Source organism: Quercus robur, chromosome 6, assembly GCF_932294415.1.
Source record: "Quercus robur chromosome 6, dhQueRobu3.1, whole genome shotgun sequence".
In the NCBI taxonomy this organism is placed as follows: domain Eukaryota; kingdom Viridiplantae; phylum Streptophyta; class Magnoliopsida; order Fagales; family Fagaceae; genus Quercus; species Quercus robur.
Genome location: NC_065539.1, coordinates 13,041,037 through 13,062,130, shown reverse-complemented (window position 1 = coordinate 13,062,130; position 21,094 = coordinate 13,041,037). Strand labels below are relative to the sequence as shown.

Genomic DNA, 21,094 nt, shown 5'->3' with positions numbered 1-21,094 from the left:
GGGGATCCCCGTGGTATCCTTTTTTGAACAAAATGTCGTTCTGCAAGAAATACCTGCACGCTAGTTTCTTGAGCTTATGGGCCAGTTCCTTGTCGGTTGGCAGGATACCTTGAGCCAGGTATCCTATGAAAGGAACCCGTCAATCTTCCGTAACAAACACAACGTAGCTTTCTTCTTTATCGATTGCCAAACGACATTCCTTACATTTCCCCTGTATGACTGCTGCTTCTTTGTCCATATCTGGCCAGTAATACCCCATGCGTTGCATCCTCCTGTATAGGCTGACTTTTTCTGCAACTCCACATGTTTGGGTGTGTAATTCTTCTAATTTCAACTTTCCTTCCTTCTCGGCGATACATCTGGACAGTATTCCTCCTGGCAGTCTTCTGTACAATTCTCCTTCTATCTGAGTGTAATCCATTAGCTCTTTGATGTTCCCTCTAGGGTTTATCTCTTTCATCCTTTCTTTGACTTCGTCCCTCCAATCCCACTGTTTGGATCCCCCTGGGTACATCCCTTGGAGGATCCTCACAATAGAATGTTCCTGCCTTCCTATTTTTATCAGTGTATCTCTCCCATCAAATGGTATTTGGGATCCCAGGGTGGCGAGAGCATCTGCGAACCTATTTTCACTTCTTTGAGTGTATTATATGCTGAAGGTTTGAAACTCCATTTCCAGTCTTTGTGCCCAAGTCCTGTAGGCTGCTAAGTTTTGTTCCCGTAATGCAAAGTCACCTTTTACTTGGGAGACTACAAAATTAGAATCTCCCAGCACTCTCATGTGTTTCACTCCTATGCTGAGTGCTATAGTCAACTCAGTCAAGTATGCCTCATACTCAGCTGCATTATTAGAGCATGAGAAACCAAGCTTGAAAGACAGGGGCATGACATCCCCATTTTCACAGCTTAGCACAATTCCTACCCCATTTGAAGTTGCTGTAGCTGACCCGTCAAACCTCATAGTCCATTTCTTCCTTGGGATCTCCATCACTGCTACCTCACCAGGGATTTCTTCGCTCAGCGGGCCTTCTTCCTTCCCTGGGAATTGAGCTAGCAAATCTGCTATGGCCTGGCTCTTTACAGCCTTGGGAGTTCTTGTGCCTATATCATATTGTGAGAGCAATACTAGCCATTGTGCCATCCTTCCCGTGAGGAGGGGCTGGTGCAGGAGTGCTTTTATGGGGTGGGACTTGGTTACCAAGAGGATTTGGTGAGCTGAGAAGTACCTCTTCAACCTTTGGGAGGCATAAACGATTACTAGGCAGGCTTTCTCTATTCTGGGGTACCTGGTCTCGGTATCCTTGAGTGTTTAGCTTACATAATATATGGGCTGCTCATTTCCTTGGTCATCTTCTTGTGCCAGCAAAGCTCCTATTGCCTGAGAGTTTGATGCTAAGTATAGCAACAGAGGTCGCCCACGTACTGGTGCCTGGAGGGTGGGCAGATGGTTCATAATGCTCTGAATTCTTTGAAAAGCTTCCTGCTGCTCTGTTCCCCAGGTGAATTCATTTCCCTTTTTCAGTAATTTTGATAAGCCTGCCGTAGCTGAGGCTAAACCAGGCACAAACCTCCTGATATAAGAGACTCTTCCCAGGAAGTTTTTGAGTTCTCTAACAGTAGTTGGTCTTCTCATCGTGGCAATAGCTGTGGCCTTGGCTGGATCCACGCTTATGCCTTTGTGATGTACCAGGAACCCAAGGAACTTTCCAGCAAACACTCCAAAGGCGCACTTCATGGGGTTCATACGTAACTTGTATTTCCTGCATCTTTCAAAGACCTGCTCAAGTACTTGGAAATGTCCTGTTCTGGTTTTTGACTTGACCACAATATCGTCTACATAATCTTCCATCTCCTCATGCATCATGTCATGGAAAATGGCTGTCATGGTCCGTTGATACGTAGCCCCCGCATTTTTGAGGCCAAAGGGCATTACAGTGTAGTAAAAGTTCCCAATCGGAGTTCTGAATGCCTTATTCTCTGCATCTTTGGCTGCCATGCGAATTTGATTGTACCCACTGTACCCATCCATAAACGAGAACATTGAGTTTCCTGCAGCTGAATCTACAAGGAGATCGATATTGGGCAAGGGGAACTCATCTTTAGGACATGCCTTGTTCAAGTTGCGAAAGTCTACACAGCAGCGGATTTGACCATTCTTCTTCTTCACAGGTACAATGTTGGAAAGCCATTTTGGGTGTTGGATGGGTTTGATAAAACCAGCTGTTAGTAATTTCTTGACTTCTTGGACTATTTGAGCTTCTACCTTAGTGTGGAAGACCCTGGCTGGTTGGACTACTGGCCTCACCCCTGGTTCCACATTAAGAGAATGGACTACCAACTCCGGATCTAGACCAGGCATCTCATCATAAGTCCATGCAAACACATCTCTGTATTTTTGAAGTAAGGTTACCAGTTGTTCTCTTTCTTGAGCCACCAATTGACTGCTAATGAAAACAGGTTTCCGGGATCCTGGTTCTGTTCCCAGGTCTACTTCCTTCAGTTCTTCCTCGGGCTGAATCTGGGCCTCCTTAACTGGTTCTTTTGGGATTTCTTCTTGGGCCATCATGCAGCTTGGTGGTCCGGGACCTTCCTGCACAATGCATTCGGGTCCCGCACACCTTCACAAACGATAAATTAGCCTTCCCTCAGGTTCCCACACCACCACACATTCTCGGGATCCTGAAGAGCTGGGCTCCCTCTTTTGTCTTTTTCTTTCTAAAAGGTTTCTCAGGTCACGGGTGCCCCTTCCTCCTTCTTCTTCTTCTAGGATAGGTGCCCCCGGGGTCCCCGGGGTGGGGTTCTCATCATCTGGCTCCAACTCATCATAAAACATCGTTTCTGCAAAGTTCACTTCTCCCTGGCTGAAAGGATTATGATTGGCAGGGATCCTTATGGGCCTCCCATTCAGTCTCCCTTTAATGCATTGATGGAACGTGGATGGAATAAGGCGATGTTTATGAAGCCACGGGCTTCCCAGCAGCACGTGATAAGAAACTTCTGCATTAATCACATGAAACCTTGTCAAAGCTACTATTGGCCCTACCCTTAAGGCTAGCTGCACGTATCCTTCTGTTGCTTCCACCGATCCTCCAAATCCTGTTATCTCCATGGGGGTCCCCAGGATCCTTCTGTCAGCTAAGCCAACAGCTTCCAAGGTACTCAAGGCTATGAGGTTGAGTGATGCCCCTGTATCCACCAGTGCTCTTCTGACTTGAATGCCGTTTATGGTGGCCATTAGATAAAGGGGTCTACGGTGGTCTGGGTGCTCAATCTCCATGTCCTCATCAGTGAAAGTTATTGCATTGGTTGTCTCCAGGAAAGCTCGACTAGCATGTGACTCAGTTGTAAAACATTCCATCCCTGAATCTGCTGCTATACTCATTAGAGACTCTGTGGCTACTCTTCTTGCTTCTGGTCCGAATCCTAATTGATTGAATAGTGACCTGAACTTAGGATTCTTCTGGAGGGTCTTAACTGTACTCGGGTGGAAGGATCCTTCAGATTCTCCTGCCTCTGCTGGGTTCCCATGTATTACTACTGCTACCACCCCTTTTCCTTTGTGGTTAGGTAAGGGGTTCCTCTGCAATTCCGGTTCCTTCTGAGTGAGTTCCAAGGTTCCTTCCCTCAACTTTTTGTGGAAGAGCCTGCGAAGGGTCCAGCAGTCCTTAGTGGAGTGCTTCACATAATAATGGATTCTGCAAAATAAAGGATTCTTCCTTTCTTCCTCGGTTGGTGGCCTGGACACAGTGAATGGCCTGACAACCCCATCTCCAATCCATTTGTCTAGGACATGGCTTAGCTCCTCAGCTGTGCATGAGATCACTGGTGGTTCCTCAAACACCTTCCCATCTGGTCTCTGCCTTTTCTCTCCTGCTGATGCTGTCATAGCTTGGGACGCGGGCAGCCTTTTTGTTCTCATAGTTTGCGCTGTCCTTCTGGTTCTCTGTAGCAGGTCAGCAAACTGTGTGATACATAAATTTTCAAGGTTGAGCCTGTAATCAAAAAGCATGTTGACTATACAGGTTTCCACGAGCTCCTTTTCTTCATGGTCTCCATAGCAGTCTAGAGACACATCTTCGAATCTTTTAATAAACTGAACAGGATCTTCTCCAGGTCTCTGCCTCACCATCTGCAGGTTCTGGAAAGTGATTTTGTCTTCACCAGGGTAATATTTGGCGCAGAATTTCTCCATCATCTCATCCCAGGTCTTGATGGACCCGGGTTTCAGCGTGGTGTACCAGGTGTATGCCCTATCTACCAAAGATTTGGCAAATTCCCTTAGACATAATTCTTTGTCTCCTGCATAGGGGCCCATAGTGTGGACAAACCTGCTCACATGTTCCACGGCACTTCCATTCCTCCCATCGAAAGGATGGAACTTTGGGGGTTCGTATCCCTTAGGATATGGTTTGCCAAGGAGTTCTGGAGGGAACGGGGGATCCCGAGAGAATTGCTTGGGGATCCCTGAGAGTTTTTCCCTTTCTTGCTCCAGGAGGGCATTGACGTCTGCCAGTGTCAAATACTGAGGGTTGGCTCTTCCTCCTACTGCTGACCCTCCTTCTGGCTGGGTCCCATCTTGGTGGCCAGTAGGGGGAATGTTGTCTCTGACTTCCTGTGTCCTGCCTTCTTTGAGAAGACGAACTTCTTGCTCCAAATCCTTTAACATTGCTGTCATCCTGGCCATTAGGTCTGGTTCCTGTCTTGCGTGTCTTTGTTCCGACACAACCTCCTGTTCCACCAAGGGTATCCCACCTCCTTGCCTGGAGACTTCCTCGTTTTCTCCTACAGGCTCAGAGGCCGTAGGTGGCACATTGGTTCCTTTACTGTTTCTTTGTCTTGGAGGCATTCTCTATGAAGGGATTGTTTCTTCCTTCTTCTTTGCCCAGTCTCCAGTGGAGTCGCCAAAATGTGAGAGTGCTTTTTTCTTTAGCACACAGGCCCAAGGATCCTGGGCCAAATAGTTGTGTTTTGGTGGACTGGGCTTGGTTCACCGCAGCTAAATGGGGGCTGATTACGAACCAAGTTGTGCGCAAGTCACATAAATCTCCTCAAGGCAAAAATGCGATTCTTCCCTGGGCGTACTGTCGTGGGATCCCGAGACGTACTGTCGTGGGATCCCGAGGCGTATTAGGCCTGTAAGAACCCAGAATCTCTAGTTCTCTGCACTATACAATCTTTCTCCATGCTTGTTATGCAATGGAGTTTTGTCCTTTCTTTTTTTACCTCTATAGGTCCTACACAAGAACAACCATACAAGGCACATATCTTCAAATAATTGTTAGTTTCTTAGATTAGGATATATATATATATATATATGTATTAATACGTATACATATATGTAAATGAATTTCATAAGGATGATTCAGCCACGAGGATCCTGGCCCCAATTCTCACAGACTTATGCTTTTGCACAAGACTTGTGGGATTTGGAACTCAAGTCTGAGTGGCTTTGCTTGGGCAGGGACTCAGCTTTACAAGCAAGAATATATATGTATTGAGCAGCAAGAAGCAGTAAAGAAATATACAAAGTAATTGTTAGAAATTCTCAAATCAATATGAGATATTTCATTATTTTTCTTGATTGTGGACTACAAATGTGCTCACTAAGACGTGATACAAGGTTCAAATAAGCTCAAAAATTGCAGCCTTGAATGGCTATTTCAGCCTTCAAAACTTGCGAAGTTTGATTCTCGTTGGATCCGAGTATGTGCCATAGTTGCTTTTACAGGATATCGGGAAGCAGTATTTGTTTTCCCTTAGTATTCTCTTTCTGCCTGGACTTTCTGATAATTTTTTCTAGGGAATCTCTTCTTTCTATTGTTCCTTTCTTTTTTTTCTCGCTGCCTTCTTCACAACCCATCCTCTCCTTTTATAGTGGAGTTTTTCTGGGCGTCTTGGGGAACCGTTGGTTCCCTTGTTTTGGTCTTTTGCAAACAAAGTATGTTCTGTCCTCATCATCTCGGTAAGTCCCCTTTTCCGTTTTCTCTCATTCTTTCCTTCTCTTGGTTCTGATTCCTTCGAAAGCTTCTGGTTGGCCATCCTCTTTGGGATGTGCTGAGGTATGCCCTTCTCGGCATCCTCACTTCTGGCGTCTTTTACCTTTCTGTTTCTTTCCTATTTGGGCGGAATCCTGTTCTGCTCTTTTGAAATTGTTTTGTTATCATTCTTCTTCCTTGTCTTGGTTCCCCGACGCCTTTTCTGTCTGTGCCATGAAGGGTCGCTTGCGTTCTTTTGTTTTTCTTGTTTTCTTTTTCTGTCTTCTTTCTATCGATCTGTCCTGGTCTTCTTTTTCTTTGCGCTTATTGATGGTGCCTGAGGATCCTTGCGTCTTATACTTTGCTGTGATGTTCTCTCTCTTTTTTCTTTGGTTGCTTTTCCTTTTCTGGGCTTCGGGATCCTCAGGGCCTTTCGTATAATCCCTTTGGACTTGGTCTGAGTTTTCTTTTTTCTGGGCTTAACTCACTCTTTCTTGGGCTTAGCTTATTCTTTCTTGGGCTTATTTTTACTGTGATTTTTTAGACCTCAACAATAGGTCAGACCCAATTCTTTCCCGTGGCCCAATTGCTTCTTAAGCTTCAGATCCGAGAGGTGACTGTTCCACTCCTCACAGTGCCAATACAAAGTTTCACTCTTATGCGAATTATTTGGAAGGAGGTTACTCTGCTTTGTGTTTAATTTATGAAAATTTATAGACAAAAATTTAATTTGTCTCTCTACTTATGGGTATTTTTCAATTTAGTCCTTGAACTTTTTTTCCTTTTTCACTTTAATCCTTGTATTAAGATGGTTTCAATTTCATCCTTACTAAGTGACTATTCTGATGAATAATTGAATAAGAGATTTGTGATTCAATTCCTGTCTACACCAAAAACCGATTAATGTCTTGATTTGATGGTAAAAAGTAATCATCAGAAGCAAACGCTATAGAATGAAACCTTCTTAAAAAAAGAAGAAGTTATTATCATGTAACCAAAAAATGTTGATTTGGCTAATAGATTGTATATGCGTCATTTAATTATACTAAAATTAAAAGACTCACATTAGTGCTTAGCTAACCGAATAAATCCATGTTAGCAATACCACATCGACATTTAAAAATTAGAAAATGCAAAAATCATTACAAAAACTTACAAGCTAATGTGTTTAATTTATGAAAATTTATAGACAAAAATTTAATTTGTGTCTCTCTACTTATGGGTATTTTTCAATTTAGTCCTTGAACTTTTTTTCCTTTTTCACTTTAATCCTTGTATTAAGATGGTTTCAATTTCATCCTTACTAAGTTACTATTCTGATGAATAATTGAATAAGAGATTTGTGATTCAATTCTTGTCTACACCAAAAACCGATTAATGTCTTGGTTTGATGATAAAGAGTAATCATCAGAAGCAAACGCTATAGAATGAAAGCTTCTTAAAAAAAGAAGTTATTATCATGTAACCAAAAAATGTTGATTTGGCTAATAGATTGTATATGCGTCATTTAATTATACTAAAATTAAAAGACTCACATTAGTGCTTAGCTGACCGAATAAATCCATGTTAGCAATACCACATCGACATTTAAAAATTAGAAAATGCAAAAATCATTACAAAAACTTACAAGCTAATGTGTCAAAAATATGATTGATGCCACTTTAACAATTTAAATAAATAGATATTTAACTTATTTTTTTTGTGATTGGTAACAAATCATTTTGTAGGGTTCATTTTGTATTCCTGGCTGCACTCTTAAAAATATTTTGCTTCTTTCACAATTTTTTTTTATCATTTTCTTATTTTCTTTTACTGTTTCTTGCAGTTTCTCCGTGCAAAGTTTTACTTTGCTCCCTTGTTGTTGTAGATCCAACAATCACACAGATCAACACTGATCTCATCTTCTCTAATCTTCAATAAATTATCAACGCATATCTTACACCACCAATCAGCAAACAAAGATCAACTCATACAACAAAATTCAGCCCAAAAAACTCATAAAAACCAAATTTGTGCTTGGCGCTAATGTGTGAACCTGAACAGTGTCTTTGACATGCCCCTTTTTGTCAGGAATATATAGAGGCAGGGCTTGGAGCTACGGGTAGCTTTGTTGCTAGTTGTGTATGATAGTTTCGGCCTCTAATTGCTTAACCGTTGAGGTTTTTATTTTTTATTTTTTAACTTGTGAGTTTGCTACTAGGTAAGAACAAAATTATTTTGTTTAAATTTTTCTAAATGACTAAGTTGTTTGTTTTGGATAAAATTGGTTGATTGAGTTTAATTTTTTTAAAATCCATTATTGGTAATTTTATATATTTTATTTTAGATTTTAGATCTATAAATTTTTTTATGGTCTTTAAAAGGAGAAAAATGCTAGAATTTTTTTTTTTTTTTTTTTTTTTTTTTTTTTTCACATTGTTGATGTAGTGAGTAATTATCGGTAAGTAGAAAAGTGGTGTAAGTGATAGGCTCAGATGCTAACTAATAAGAATTTGCTATCTCAACAGTTTGTAAAAATATTGTAAAAATTACTCATAAAAGAATCAATGATATTGTTAAGGAGGGGGCAAAGTGTAATTTTATATAACAAAATTACTAAAATTAGTACCTATGTATTTACTAATATTTAATATATATATATATATATATATTTGGGGGGAGGGGTACTCATTGCCCACCCTAAGTCAAAGAATGCCTCCATCCCTGCTTCTTGTAATGGCTACTCATGTACATGGTTTTGAAACCCGGAATGGACCGTATGGTTCGACCGGGTTAACCGGGAACCATTCATTAAAACAGTTCTATTAGCTTCCGAAACCGGCATACATAGAAAAAGCAGCAAACCACACAAACTGCAGTTGAACCTGCAGGTTTAAAGAACTGTGGACAGTTCTCAGAAGTTCAACATCAAGTCAGATTTTTTTTTTTTTGGGATACTTATAGGCATTGTTGAAGCTTCTCAACCACAATGAGATGTTGTTAGACCTTAAGCTTGCATCCCCATTTCTCTTTCTTTTCTTTTCTTTTTTGCGTTTTTGTCATTTTTGCATTTTTGCTCTTTCTGAAGTCTGCTATTCTTTGCCCGTTTGGCGATGATGAAGACGGACTTTTTATTTTTTCTATGAAGAACGAACTTTTTATTTTTTCTATGAAGTCAGTAAATTTTTGGCTATCAACCATTTACTTGGGCATTGTATTTAGAGATGGCAATGAGGTAAGGCAGGTCCGAAGGATGGAGTCTTCATCCCTGCCCCCACGTGGTTTTGTCTTACCCCATCATCGCCCCACCTCCCATGACAGAGAAAATTTTCTTGCCCCATCCTTGTCCCTTGGGGCCCTGCGAAGCCCCGTCCCACCCCATAAAACTCTACTTCTTGTTAATTTGCCCACAATTTTTACAATTGTTTTTAATAAAACCTATTTCGTTAATAAAAATATACTTGAAATTACAAATAAATTTATCCCATCAAATCAAACTAATTTTTAGCAAAAATTGAATAATATTATCAATGTGTTTAATAATACAATATCACAATAAAAACAAAAATCTCATAATACAAAATCAATGATTCAATAATATATAAATATGTTTATAATAAAGACAAAAGAAAATTTTAAAATTGGTACCTTATTTTCAACCTTGTTAAAGAAAAAAAAAAAAAAAAGAGGCAGAAAGCCTTGTTGGGTAGAATAAAATAAGCTAATGTGTTTAAATAGTAAGGTTTTAGGGTATGAAAAATTTATAATTTAACCCTTATTAACGTGGGGTGGGGCGGGGCGGGTTAGGTCTAAAAAGTTTAAACCCATCCCCACCCCGCCCTGTGATGCGGGGCTAAAATCTCGCATCCCCGTCCAACCACCTTTGCGGGATAAGGAAAACCCACGTGGGGTGAAGTAGGGAGGGGCAGGTCAAGCGGGGTGAAGTAAAATTGCTATCCCTACTTTTATTAGTATTTATTAGTTAACTAGTTTTTTAATGGGCAAGTCTGCCACTCTTCCGGATTTTAAGTTTTTTTTTTTTTTTTTTTTTTTTTTTTTTTTTTGAAATTTAATAAATAATTGACCATTTAAATGGACTTGGGCTGTTGGGCATAACTTAAGATTAATTTAAATATAGGCTTGCACAAAAATGTTATGTATGTGTGTGAATATATATATTTTATCTCTTCCCTAAATTAAAAGAATTTCCATTATGTTCTCCTTGATTAAGAAACTTCATAATTAATTTATTTTTGCTTATAATTTACTATTTCTTATTTTTCTTATGAAAGTTATGATATAAAAAATACGCTTGAAAGATAAATCTCAATATTTGTTTTGGCTATTTTAGTCAATTTTTCTACTTTTACTAATTAATGTATTTATTTATCTTTAAAAAAATTCTTAAATTAATTATGACGTCATTATGGTTCAACCTCGATCCAACCTTCAAAACCTTAAACCTCTCTTTTTAACAGTTCATTAAATGGTCTGGATTTGAAAATCATACTCACGTAGAGAGTACCATACATTTTAATACATGAGAGAAAGAGAAATGGATAAAATTGAATTAAAAAAAATTGCTAAGCGATAGTGTTAGACAAAAATGGATAAGGACAGTAACTCAAATGCATTTGGCCTATTTGTTGACTAATTTAATGTGAGTATTTTTTTTTTTTTTTTTTGGGTATTGGATATGCAATTTTAGTTAGAATAGCCTAATGGCTAATATGTAAGTGCTCATAGGAATTCATTTGTGATCGGTTATATGAAGTAATTTTATTTAGCAACAGTCACTTATAAAAAAGTGTCAATAATAACTTCTTGATAGAATTAGTTTAGAAGGAAACCAATGTTAAAGTTTTCTAGTCTAGCCATTGAGGAGGAAAAAAAAAAAAAAAAAGAGACTTATGTGAACAAAGGGTTTTCTAAGGTGTAGGCTATATACTAGAAAAACTCTCTTTTATTTTGTGTTCTTCTTTACAAATTACTTAGTTAACATTGGCTGGAGTACTTATGCTTTAATCCTATTGCTATTGTAAATTTTGACAGAAAAATAAAAGTTGTTAGAAAATAATAAAATTAAATAGGAAGGGAATTAATTGAATAAAGAAGAATTCAAATGAATTAGTTAGGCAGACATTTCTAAGTAATATTTTTCAATGATTTCTTATTTCTACGGTGCAAATATTCTATTATATTTAATGTCATAGTCAGTGGATGAGAAGACAACCAATAGACGCATGTTTGGTAAGGTTTAAGTACTTAGCAAGCTTATACATTAACTACAAAATTCCTTTAGGCTTTATAGTTTATAGTGAGAAAGGGCTTTCTCAAAACCTGTTATGAGTTTTTGATTTTCAGGTAACCGTTGGCCACCCAACGATATGAAGTTTGACAAAGGGGTTGAACCCCATGTCATCTTCTCGTCTAACCTGTGATTAGGTCAGAGGTCATTGTCCCCAGCTGTCTGAGAGGAGCTTAATTAGGCCAATTCTGCAAGTTTCTTAACTCAAGCTGCTAGATACTCCAAAAAAGTCCATTCAAAGTAGTTAATATCATAAATCAGATAGGCCAGAGTCTTATCCGAATATTCTAATGAATGTGGTAGTTCGTTTAGAAATATCCATATATTCTCATGGTTTTTCAGTTTGGCTAAAATAGTAACATGGGCAAATGGTTTTCATATATTTCTAGTCAGCGAGCAACATTTCATGATTGCAATTTGCAGCCAAAATTCCAAAGTTTTATCTTAAAATGTGATCTAATACTTTAATTGATGTCAAGGTTGTTAATAAATAACCACTTTTTCTTCCATATTTTCTTATCTCCATAGATTTTTTTCTTGAAAACCAAAGCAAGTTAAGGAAGCCGCCTAATAGTACCTAACTACGTAATGATTTCAACGTTCAGTTACTCGATGGTAGGTTTGGTCGTGTGGGGCGTGCGCTGAGTGTGAATGGATAGGCAAAGAGTTGATACCTGATAGTTACTTTCTATTTTTTATATTCAATTTTTGTTCTCTCAGAATGAAGGGACTATAATCATTTTTTTTAAGGTGGTTCTTTCTTGTTCGTTTGTGCCTTTGTGACATTCGAACCTTTGTAATCATTAGGATACTTTTTCTGATTTTTTTTTTTTTTTTAGACCTTAATTTTTTTCGTTTCATTTCATTGATAATGACTATTAACTGTTAAAATCTTTTTGTCCAAAGTGTATAATTTTCTTTATCTAGTTTAATTTTTTTTATATGATAGTTGGATACGTATAATGGGAAAGAGAAATTTAAACCCGAGATATTTTTGATGGAAACAATAAAATATGTCCGTCCATTAAATTATAAGGCTCTTGAGTCTTGACAACAAAAGTGAAAATAAAAAACAAGAAACTTTATTATACGATGGTGATTGTAATCTTTATCATGTTTAAATGATGGTACTCTTCTTGACTTGGTCCTAAGTTGGAGATAATAAATTTGGGTTGGGTCCACAACCATGAAAGCCCACCTTCCAATCTTTTATTTTCTTTTTATGACCCTAGCAAGAGATGGGGAAATGGAATTTGAAGTCTTCCATTCTCTGTGTTACCCAACTTAACTCAGGCAAGTAATCGTACCAACTTGGTTCACAAGACTAGAATCAGAATACGAAACTTATATATCACATTCAACTTTCTCAAGTTTGTTCTCTTTATTAATTTTATCTAAAACCTACTGGCAGTCTGGCACATACGTATAGAAAATCTGTATGAATAATCTTCAGTTTGTTGGGCAATATATAACAATGTGATGATGACCCTTAATTAATAAATTTATTGAACCGCTCGATCAGATTTCATTTTAAATTTAAGTATGTAGGGACCTGAGGAAAGTAGTCAATTAATATAGAATTTTTTTTTTCCTTCAAAAATGTTTTGGATGAAATTTTTATGCTTATTGGATTAGATATTTGATATTGATATTGAAAAGTTATTATTATTTTGATTCCACCTTAATACTCTCTCTGCTTTTGGATTGCAGATTTGCCGGTAGCTTTTACAAAGAGTCCAGATATTTGCATTTTGAAGATGGGTAGTTCAACACGTATGTCCGAAAAGGGCCAATACCGATGTTGTACTAACAAATTTACTGTAACGAACATTGTCTTCCCTTCTTATCGGTTCGTTTGATATTGTCATAGAATTTTAGATGTAGTCTTTTCTAGTAAGAAAAATTAGAGTCCAAAAGAGTTTTGAAATTTAAAATGTTTGGTAAATTATAGTGATGTGTGATTTAATTTGAAGCATCCTTGGTTCAAAACAGAATTGATAAGAGTTTTAGATTCGGCAAATGAAAGAAAATGGCATAATAAAAGTGTGTTGTATTTTCATACTTGAACACAATCAATTAACTACCGCAGTGTGTGGGTTGGAAAGAATTTGACATAATAAAAGTGTGTTGTATTTTCATACTTGAACTCAATCAATTAACCACTACGGTATGTGGTTTGGTAGTAAGAATTCTCATATTGCTTCATATGAATACTTGGCAAGAATTAAGCGGTTCGAGTAGTGGCGTTTCACCAAATGTATCATACCCACAAATCACGATAATAACTCCATCAAGGTTCTGGTAGTATATGTGGTATTACTTATTATCGACACATAGCGTGAGGTCGATGAGTCCACATTGGAAATTTTTTTTTTTTTTTTTAATTTAGCAAAAGAAAAAAAAAATCCTAGTCAATTCAATTAATGGCTAACATTGTTTTTATTATTATTATTATTGTTATTATTATATCTTCAAAATTGGTAGACATTGATGATCATTCGGAAAAAAAAAAAAAAAAAAAAAAAAAAGCATTATTTCCACCAAAAGTTGAATTAATAGTGCAAAAACTTAATGTTAGTTCAAATTTCCATTGAAAAAAAAATTTAAAAAAAAAAATTCAAAATTCCAATTTTAGTTATAACCCTATGTTTGGATGGAAGGAGATTAGGAAGAGGGGAAGGGAATGTAATAAAAATTTACTAAATTTTAGTATATTCTCATCTACTCTTCTTTTTTCTTTGTCCATTTACCTTGGTTCTAAACATACCATACTTTTTAACAATTATTTTTTGATAAATAGATAATGGACGAGAGTAAGGGGGAGGTAGAGTTCAAACCACAGGCATAGGATACCACAAAAAATACTATTACAGTATTACAACTATGCTATCACTTTGACCTCCTTTTTAATAAAATTCAAATGTATAATAGGTTTATTATTTTTTTTCAAGTTAGTGCAATACCAAACAGACTCATCTTGATCTTATCTTATGGACTGCTAAACAGATATGACTTCCTTGTTTTCTATAATAAATACTCCTATGGTATAATACTTTATGCATATTTAATGTATAACGCTTCCCATTTGATCCGATCTTTTATTATTATAAAAAAATACACATGTTGGGAGTTGTTAGTGATTTATGAGTTGGGCATTATGTTTTTTATTGTTCTATGTTCTTAATGTGGAAGCAAGTGTGACAACTGACAATATAATTGAAAACTGATTTGGCATTTCAGCCTCCAACAAATTTGACTGAGTTAATCAATGTATTTTTCTGCTCTTGTATCTCTTTTATCATACGAATTATAGTACACAGTTTTAGGAACAATATTATCTTTCAGCAAAAAAAGGAACAATATACACATATATATATATATATATATATATAATCTTTCTTTCTAATAAAATTAGCATCTCATTCTTTTTTTCTTTTTTCTTTTTTGAAATGGTACCTCTTGCAACTTCTATATTGAAAAAAAGGTTTCAAGTTCAATGTATGAGAGAGAGAGAGAGTTGTTAAAGGAAAGAGAATTTCCCTTTTTTACATCTCATTAGCACCTATTAAAACAAAAACGTAGTTATAGGGGATCAAAAAAACCAAATCTAAGATAAAATAAAGAAAACTCCCACTTGATTTCTTCCGAAAAATAAAGCAGTTATATTCTACATAAAAAAAATTGTCTTGCTCAAGAAGGAAAAACTAAAGTGTCCTAGCCTCTCAACATCATTGCTAATTGGACTATTGAAGAATGGAGACTGATGATGAGAATACACATTAGATAAAAAAAAAAAAAATACATTAAGACTTTCAATGCCTTAACTGCTTAGCACTATGGAGAATTTTGTTTGTTTTTGGTTTTTATAGTATTTCCTCATTTTTTTTAAGTGCTCGGTGGCCAAAGTAATAATTCACCTACCACAATTTTGGTGGCGAGGCTACTTGGCTAGGCAGTTTTTGTCGCCCAAATGCGCACATAGAGTTCTCAAGGTTCTTGCAAATGACGACATTTATCTAAATGGCTAAAACCCTTTGTGACACCAATTGCATATAGAAACAAAAGCTCTGCAAGTTGAGATTCCAAAAGCCCAAAAAAGAGAGATAAATTTGCATGTAATGACTGACAGATTGCATATAAATATATGTACATAAGAAAAGATAAATAACTTCATGGACAGGTCATTCCCCACTAATTCCCCATTTCCGCTAGGCATGATTTTCAATGATTCCAACTCCAAGTGATTAAGACATCAGAATATGTTTTACCATCATACGTTAAGTTAACGATCAATACAGCATTTGGTCTCTCTCCAACTTCGTGTTGTTGACTTAAATTTGGAACAGTAATTCTAAGCAACATATCAGGCATTCAAGAGTTTCTTTCTTCCACTTCACAAATCACTTTTCTTCCTCCGATAAAACTCAAATCCTTTAAAATAAAATAAACAATACAATAATAGGTTTCAATTAGCTAAACTTGTAATGTCTCTTGTCATTGAATAAGAAATCTTGAGTTCAAACCTTGCTTACACCAAAAATAAATCGGTATCTTGACTTAATAATAAGAAGCAATCATCATAAAACGAATACTATAGGATAAGATTGTAGAACTTAAAACTAATATGATCTTTTTTTTTTTTTTTTTAATTTTATGTTAAACTACTAAAATTGTAAAGTTTAATTTGTAACAATCTTATACTTCATAGTTTAATTGAAACTTTTTAAACTACCCCTAAACTATAAGATTTAAATTGTAATTTACCAACATTTCTTTCTTACTTTTCTTTTTTAATGAGAAAGGTTGCATTAAATTAGAGAAACCAATTATAATAGGTTCAAGAAAAAAAAAAGTTCAAGGTGTTTTGTAATGTATACCCAAAAAAAATAAAATAAAATAAAGCACCACCATGTGAAAAAGATACTACTAGATTACAATGGCATAATATATGATAGGGGAGCCTAACCAATGACGAGGTCAGGATATAATTTTAGGAGGTGAGATTTATAATTGGTGCATATACACACATTTGATATTACATGGTATAATTTGAAAAATAAAAAGCCACTCACTTGAATACCAAGTTAAATTTAATTATTAAAAAAAAAAAGCAAAAAAGGAAGGGAAAAAAAAAACCCTCATAAAAAAGATACCACTAGATTACAAAAGTTATATGATAGGGGAGCTTAGCTAGTGGCCAAATTAAGATTTGATTTTTGGGGGCAAAATTAAGAACCAACCCATATACATAAGTATAACGACACAACTTGTTCAAAAACTCTTTTTACAACTTGTTGAAATGATAAATTGTAAGTGGCAAAAAATAAAATTTTTATTAATGATGGACCTATGTGAAAGTAATTGTTTATCACTCACAATTTGTCATCTCAATAAGTTGTGTAATTGTTATAACTTTAAAACTACATCATGGATTGCATCTCTGTGCCTAAAAATTCAAATTTAATCTAAAAATAATATTAAAAAAATACTAAGTCTATTATGTAATTTTTCCTCATAATTTCTTTACACAATTTTTTTGAAAAATAATAAATTATTACGTAAAGGATTTAGGATCCTATTTTCAAAATTTTTTTTATTATCAATTCTGATAATAAAACAATAATTTCTTTTTTTAATTAACATTTCATTAGTTATAATATAAAAGAAGTTTATCAAGAATAAATGCATGAAGAAATCTCATTAAGTAAAAATAAAATAAAATTATAGTATAAATTATTTAGAGAAAATTGTAACTTTGTAAGTTTATGTCGTAATTCCTTAGGCAAGGTTGAGGCAAAAAATGATCCTTTTTTTTTTAATTTGAAATTGATCTAATTTATTTTAATTTCTTTCTTAGGCCAGAGTCCAGACTGAGGTAATTTTTCTTCCCTCACCCTCGCCATTATGAGCCCAGCCCAGCCACTGAGTATTACCATTTTATATCTGGGCAAAAATAAGAAACTGACGTAGTCCAAGCCAAGTTTCATTTTTCTCTTTGTGTCCAGTCTAGCCAAGGTTAAAGCCCAGCACGATTTAGGAGTTTTTCACAGACCCAAGTTGATTTTGAATACCTTTTTTCATCAAAGAAGGCCTTTATTATTATTGGCTAAGAAAACACAAAACTTATGGATCGTATACTTAACAAGCCCATATATTTCAATCTTATATTCTACCGGCCTAAGAGCCCAATCATAACCCACGTGTCACACTGTTAGTACTTTCAAAAAACATAGTGGCAAATAGATATGACGGTTTCTGTTGTACCTTCCGTGTCTATCTCTTCATTTCTCCGACAAACCCGAAACGCTAGAACCTTCCCCATCATCACATTGATCCGGTGCTCCTCATCAAAATCATCGACCATGGAGGAGCATCCAAAGCGCGTGGTGGTCTGCGGCGGCGGAGTCATCGGAGTCTGCACGGCTTATTTTTTAGCGAAGAGAGGCGCCGCCGTGACGCTCGTCGAGAAATCCGCCGTGGCATGCGCCGCTTCCGGAAAAGCCGGTGGGTTTCTCGCTCTCGACTGGTGCGACAGTGGGGCCCTCTCTTCTCTCGCCCGCGCCAGCTTCGATCTCCACCGTTCACTAGCCCAAGAACTCGACGGCCCCCAATCCTACGGCTACAGACCCCTCACCACTCTCGGCCTCTCCATCGCCGAAACCGAGTCCCAAGCCACTCCCTCCGCCTCCGGTTCCAAACCCTCCAGTGTGCCTAATTGGGTTGATGGGCCGGTTCGGAGCCCCAAAATCATTGGGACCCCTGATACCACGGCCCAAGTTCACCCCCAGTTATTCACTCGGACCCTGATTTCGAAAGCGGTTGAGAATTACGGTGCGGAGGTGGTGATTGGGAAATTGGAGAGCGTGGAGGTGGAGGAAGGCCGAGTCAAATCGGTGGCGCTCGAAGGTGGCCGAGTTATTGAGTCGGATGCGGTGGTTTTGGCGCTTGGACCTTGGTCTTGTAAATTGGAGCTATTGTCATCGATATTTAGAGTGCACGGTTTGAAAGCTCATAGCATTGTTTTGGAGCCTAAAAACCCCGATTCTATAACCCCACATGCACTTTTCCTAACTTACCATCCATCTCAAGGAGGAAAACCCTTGGACCCCGAAGTGTATCCTCGTCCCACAGGTATTGACTATTTTCACTATTTTGATATTGAAAATACTTTTATTGCTTTCAAGAAATTACTTTTTGAACATTCATGCTGAGATGTACTTTTTGAAAATACTTTTATTGCTTTCAAGAAATTACTTATGATTTGGGTTGTTAGGGGAGGTGTACTTGTGTGGGATGTCTGCGGAGGAAGAGGTACCGGATGATCCGGAGCAAATAGTTGGGAACCCGGAGGCGATAAAGGTGCTAAAGAGGGTGGCTAAGACTGTGTCGAGTCAATTGGGGGAAGGAGAGGCGGAAGTGAAGGCGGAGCAAGCGTGTTTCTTGCCTTGTACTGATGATAGTGTGCCTGTGATAGGGGAGGTTCCGGGGATTCGAGGTTGTTATGTGGCAACTGGCCATAGTTGTTGGGGTATTTTGAATGGTCCTGCCACTGGGGCTGCAATGGCTGAGCTTGTGTTGGATGGGCGTGCTTCAATTGTGGATCTTACTGTGTTTAGTCCTGCTAGATTTGTTGGGCGTAGCAGGAGAGGAAAGGTTTGATTTTATTTTGTTTATTTGGGTGTTGGTTGAAGTTGAACCATAAATAATTAGATGATCCTGTTGTGGTAATTGTTTCTAAATAAATCTTCAGTTTTGTCTGTATCAAAATGCCACTACAAGTGCAACACTACTCATGGAGTTTCACTTTGGTCAGTTATGTTATACATAATAACATACTACTTCAATAGATTGAAAACTAGAGTATATTGCGGATGCCTTCTTACATGAATTGTTTATGTCATCCTTTATTGTGTAACTAACTATCCCTTTGCACCAAAATGCTTGCATTCAACATTCCAGTGCTTCGGAGAAAGATGAAACTCGAATGATCGTGTTGGCTGGTGGATGTGGAAGGTGTTATTGATTCTTAACATGCAATTCGGGGATTTACGGTTGGAATAAGTTTGTAGGCAATTTGTTCATTGAAATGAGAAGAGGTCCTCATGTTCTATATCTTCATTTGGAAAGTTCAATTTTCATTCAAATTGCACCAGTTGGGTGAATTATAGTTTTGCTCAATGTAAAAGGGGAATAAGGAGAAAAAATCCAGATAAGATTGGGGCAACAGGGGAAGAAGATAGAATTATGAAACTTGGCCAATTATCATTGCTTATGACTTCTTAGATTTGCCAATGGCGCCAATTAGAATGGAGGTCTGATTGGCCAACGGGAATTGGATTAAATTAAAGATTCCTCTATCCTTTCGTCTTTTGACAATAAAATTAACCTTGAATAAGGGATGTGGATTCTAATCCAGACCTACACACAAAAGTTAATTGAGGATGATTATGGAGTGAATTTCACAAGCTTAAATATTCATATCTAAAAGGAAAAAACAAAGAAAAAAAAATTACAATCTAAACTTTTAATTTTGAAATAACATTTAAAAGAAAAATAAAATAAAATGAATAATACAGAAGCTAGCAGAAAGAAAATTCTAGTCCTGGCCCAAGTAATTGTGTAGCTTGGGTCCTCTGCCGATTATGCCTTGGACTTCATTATTGTGAAGGTCAGTTTGTTGCCTCTCATCCGCCTTATTATTCAGATCGCAATTCTAAGCCTGGCCCAAGAGGCAACATAGTGTTCATTAACAGTTTGTTGGCCTCGCTTGATAAATTCCTTTATTTGGCAAAGACTTTTTCTATAATCACAACAAAATCTCATAACATTTTCATAATAAGCTAAGCCTACTAAAAGTCAAAATAAAATAGGATTATATCTGGATTTACCATAACTTAAAACAAGGTTGTTGTGAAAATATTGTGAGATTTTGTTGTGTTTGTATGTGTGTGTATATATATATTTGTTAACAAATGTGTTTGTATTCTATTATGCAAATGAGAAAGCCCTAATTTAAGATATTTATGTGTAATTATATATATACCTATATATAAAATAGGTTATTTGAATTTTTTTTTTTAAATATAGAAAAATAGTCCGTTGTAAGTGAATGGGATTCACCCTTCGAGATAATGCTTCTAATAGCAATTACCCGCTTCTAATATATAGCTTATGCTCTATTTAAATGAGTGGAAAACCTTTTCTGTTGTTTGGTACCATGGAAAATGAAAATCTAACATAAAAGATCTTTTATGATCAATACAAAAACAAGCCAAAAGGTAGAAAACATTTTTCATTTTCAGAGGCAAAAAAACGTTTTCTATCGTTCTTTTGTACACTTGCGCCTTCCATTCGGACCATTCCTTTGTGCTGTGCCTTCCAACACAATTGTATCAGCCATAATCACTATTCTGACACCACCGCCATCACTACCATTGCCCACACATGCACCACTACTACATTATCTTCGACTCTGCCTCTTCCATCACTATCACACTATATTTTACTTTATAATACAAATAATCTATTTTGTGTAAAAAAAAAAAAGTATATATGTTTTGCTTCAAATACATGGTCGGCAAATTTAATACTAATAAATTCATAAATAAAAATTAATCTATCTAATCAAATATTTGAATACTATAATCTTAACTATGATCAAGGAGTTACATGATCATGGAAAATATTATTCATAATATTTACTTTATTTAAGGAAAGAAGATCATACATTTGTGAATATGTATGTAGTCTAATGTGACCATGAAATTTCATTTAAAAAAGGAAGAAGAAAGATTGAAGTTCAACATAACTCATGTTTGAAACAAAATTAATG

General features: G+C 36.5%; 1 protein-coding gene across 1 annotated transcript; it reads left to right on the top strand.

Moving 5' to 3' along the window:
* Positions 1-17,488: 17,488 nt before the first annotated feature.
* On the top strand, positions 17,489-19,144 carry LOC126732831 (putative oxidoreductase TDA3). Its single transcript, XM_050435864.1, has 2 exons — positions 17,489-18,393; positions 18,536-19,144. The coding sequence occupies exons 1-2, from the start codon at positions 17,508-17,510 to the stop codon at positions 18,919-18,921; spliced, it is 1,272 nt and encodes a 423-aa protein (XP_050291821.1). The 5' UTR covers positions 17,489-17,507; the 3' UTR covers positions 18,922-19,144.
* Positions 19,145-21,094: the final 1,950 nt, after the last annotated feature.

What these genes read in the sequence shown, in the direction of transcription:
- LOC126732831 (XM_050435864.1), top strand. Translation starts at nt 17,508, where the DNA reads ATGACGGTTTCTGTTGTACCTTCCGTGTCTATCTCTTCATTTCTCCGA. An exon ending in AGTGTATCCTCGTCCCACAG is followed by an intron (nt 18,394 to 18,535) that starts GTATTGACTATT and finishes TTGGGTTGTTAG; the next exon opens with GGGAGGTGTACTTGTGTGGG.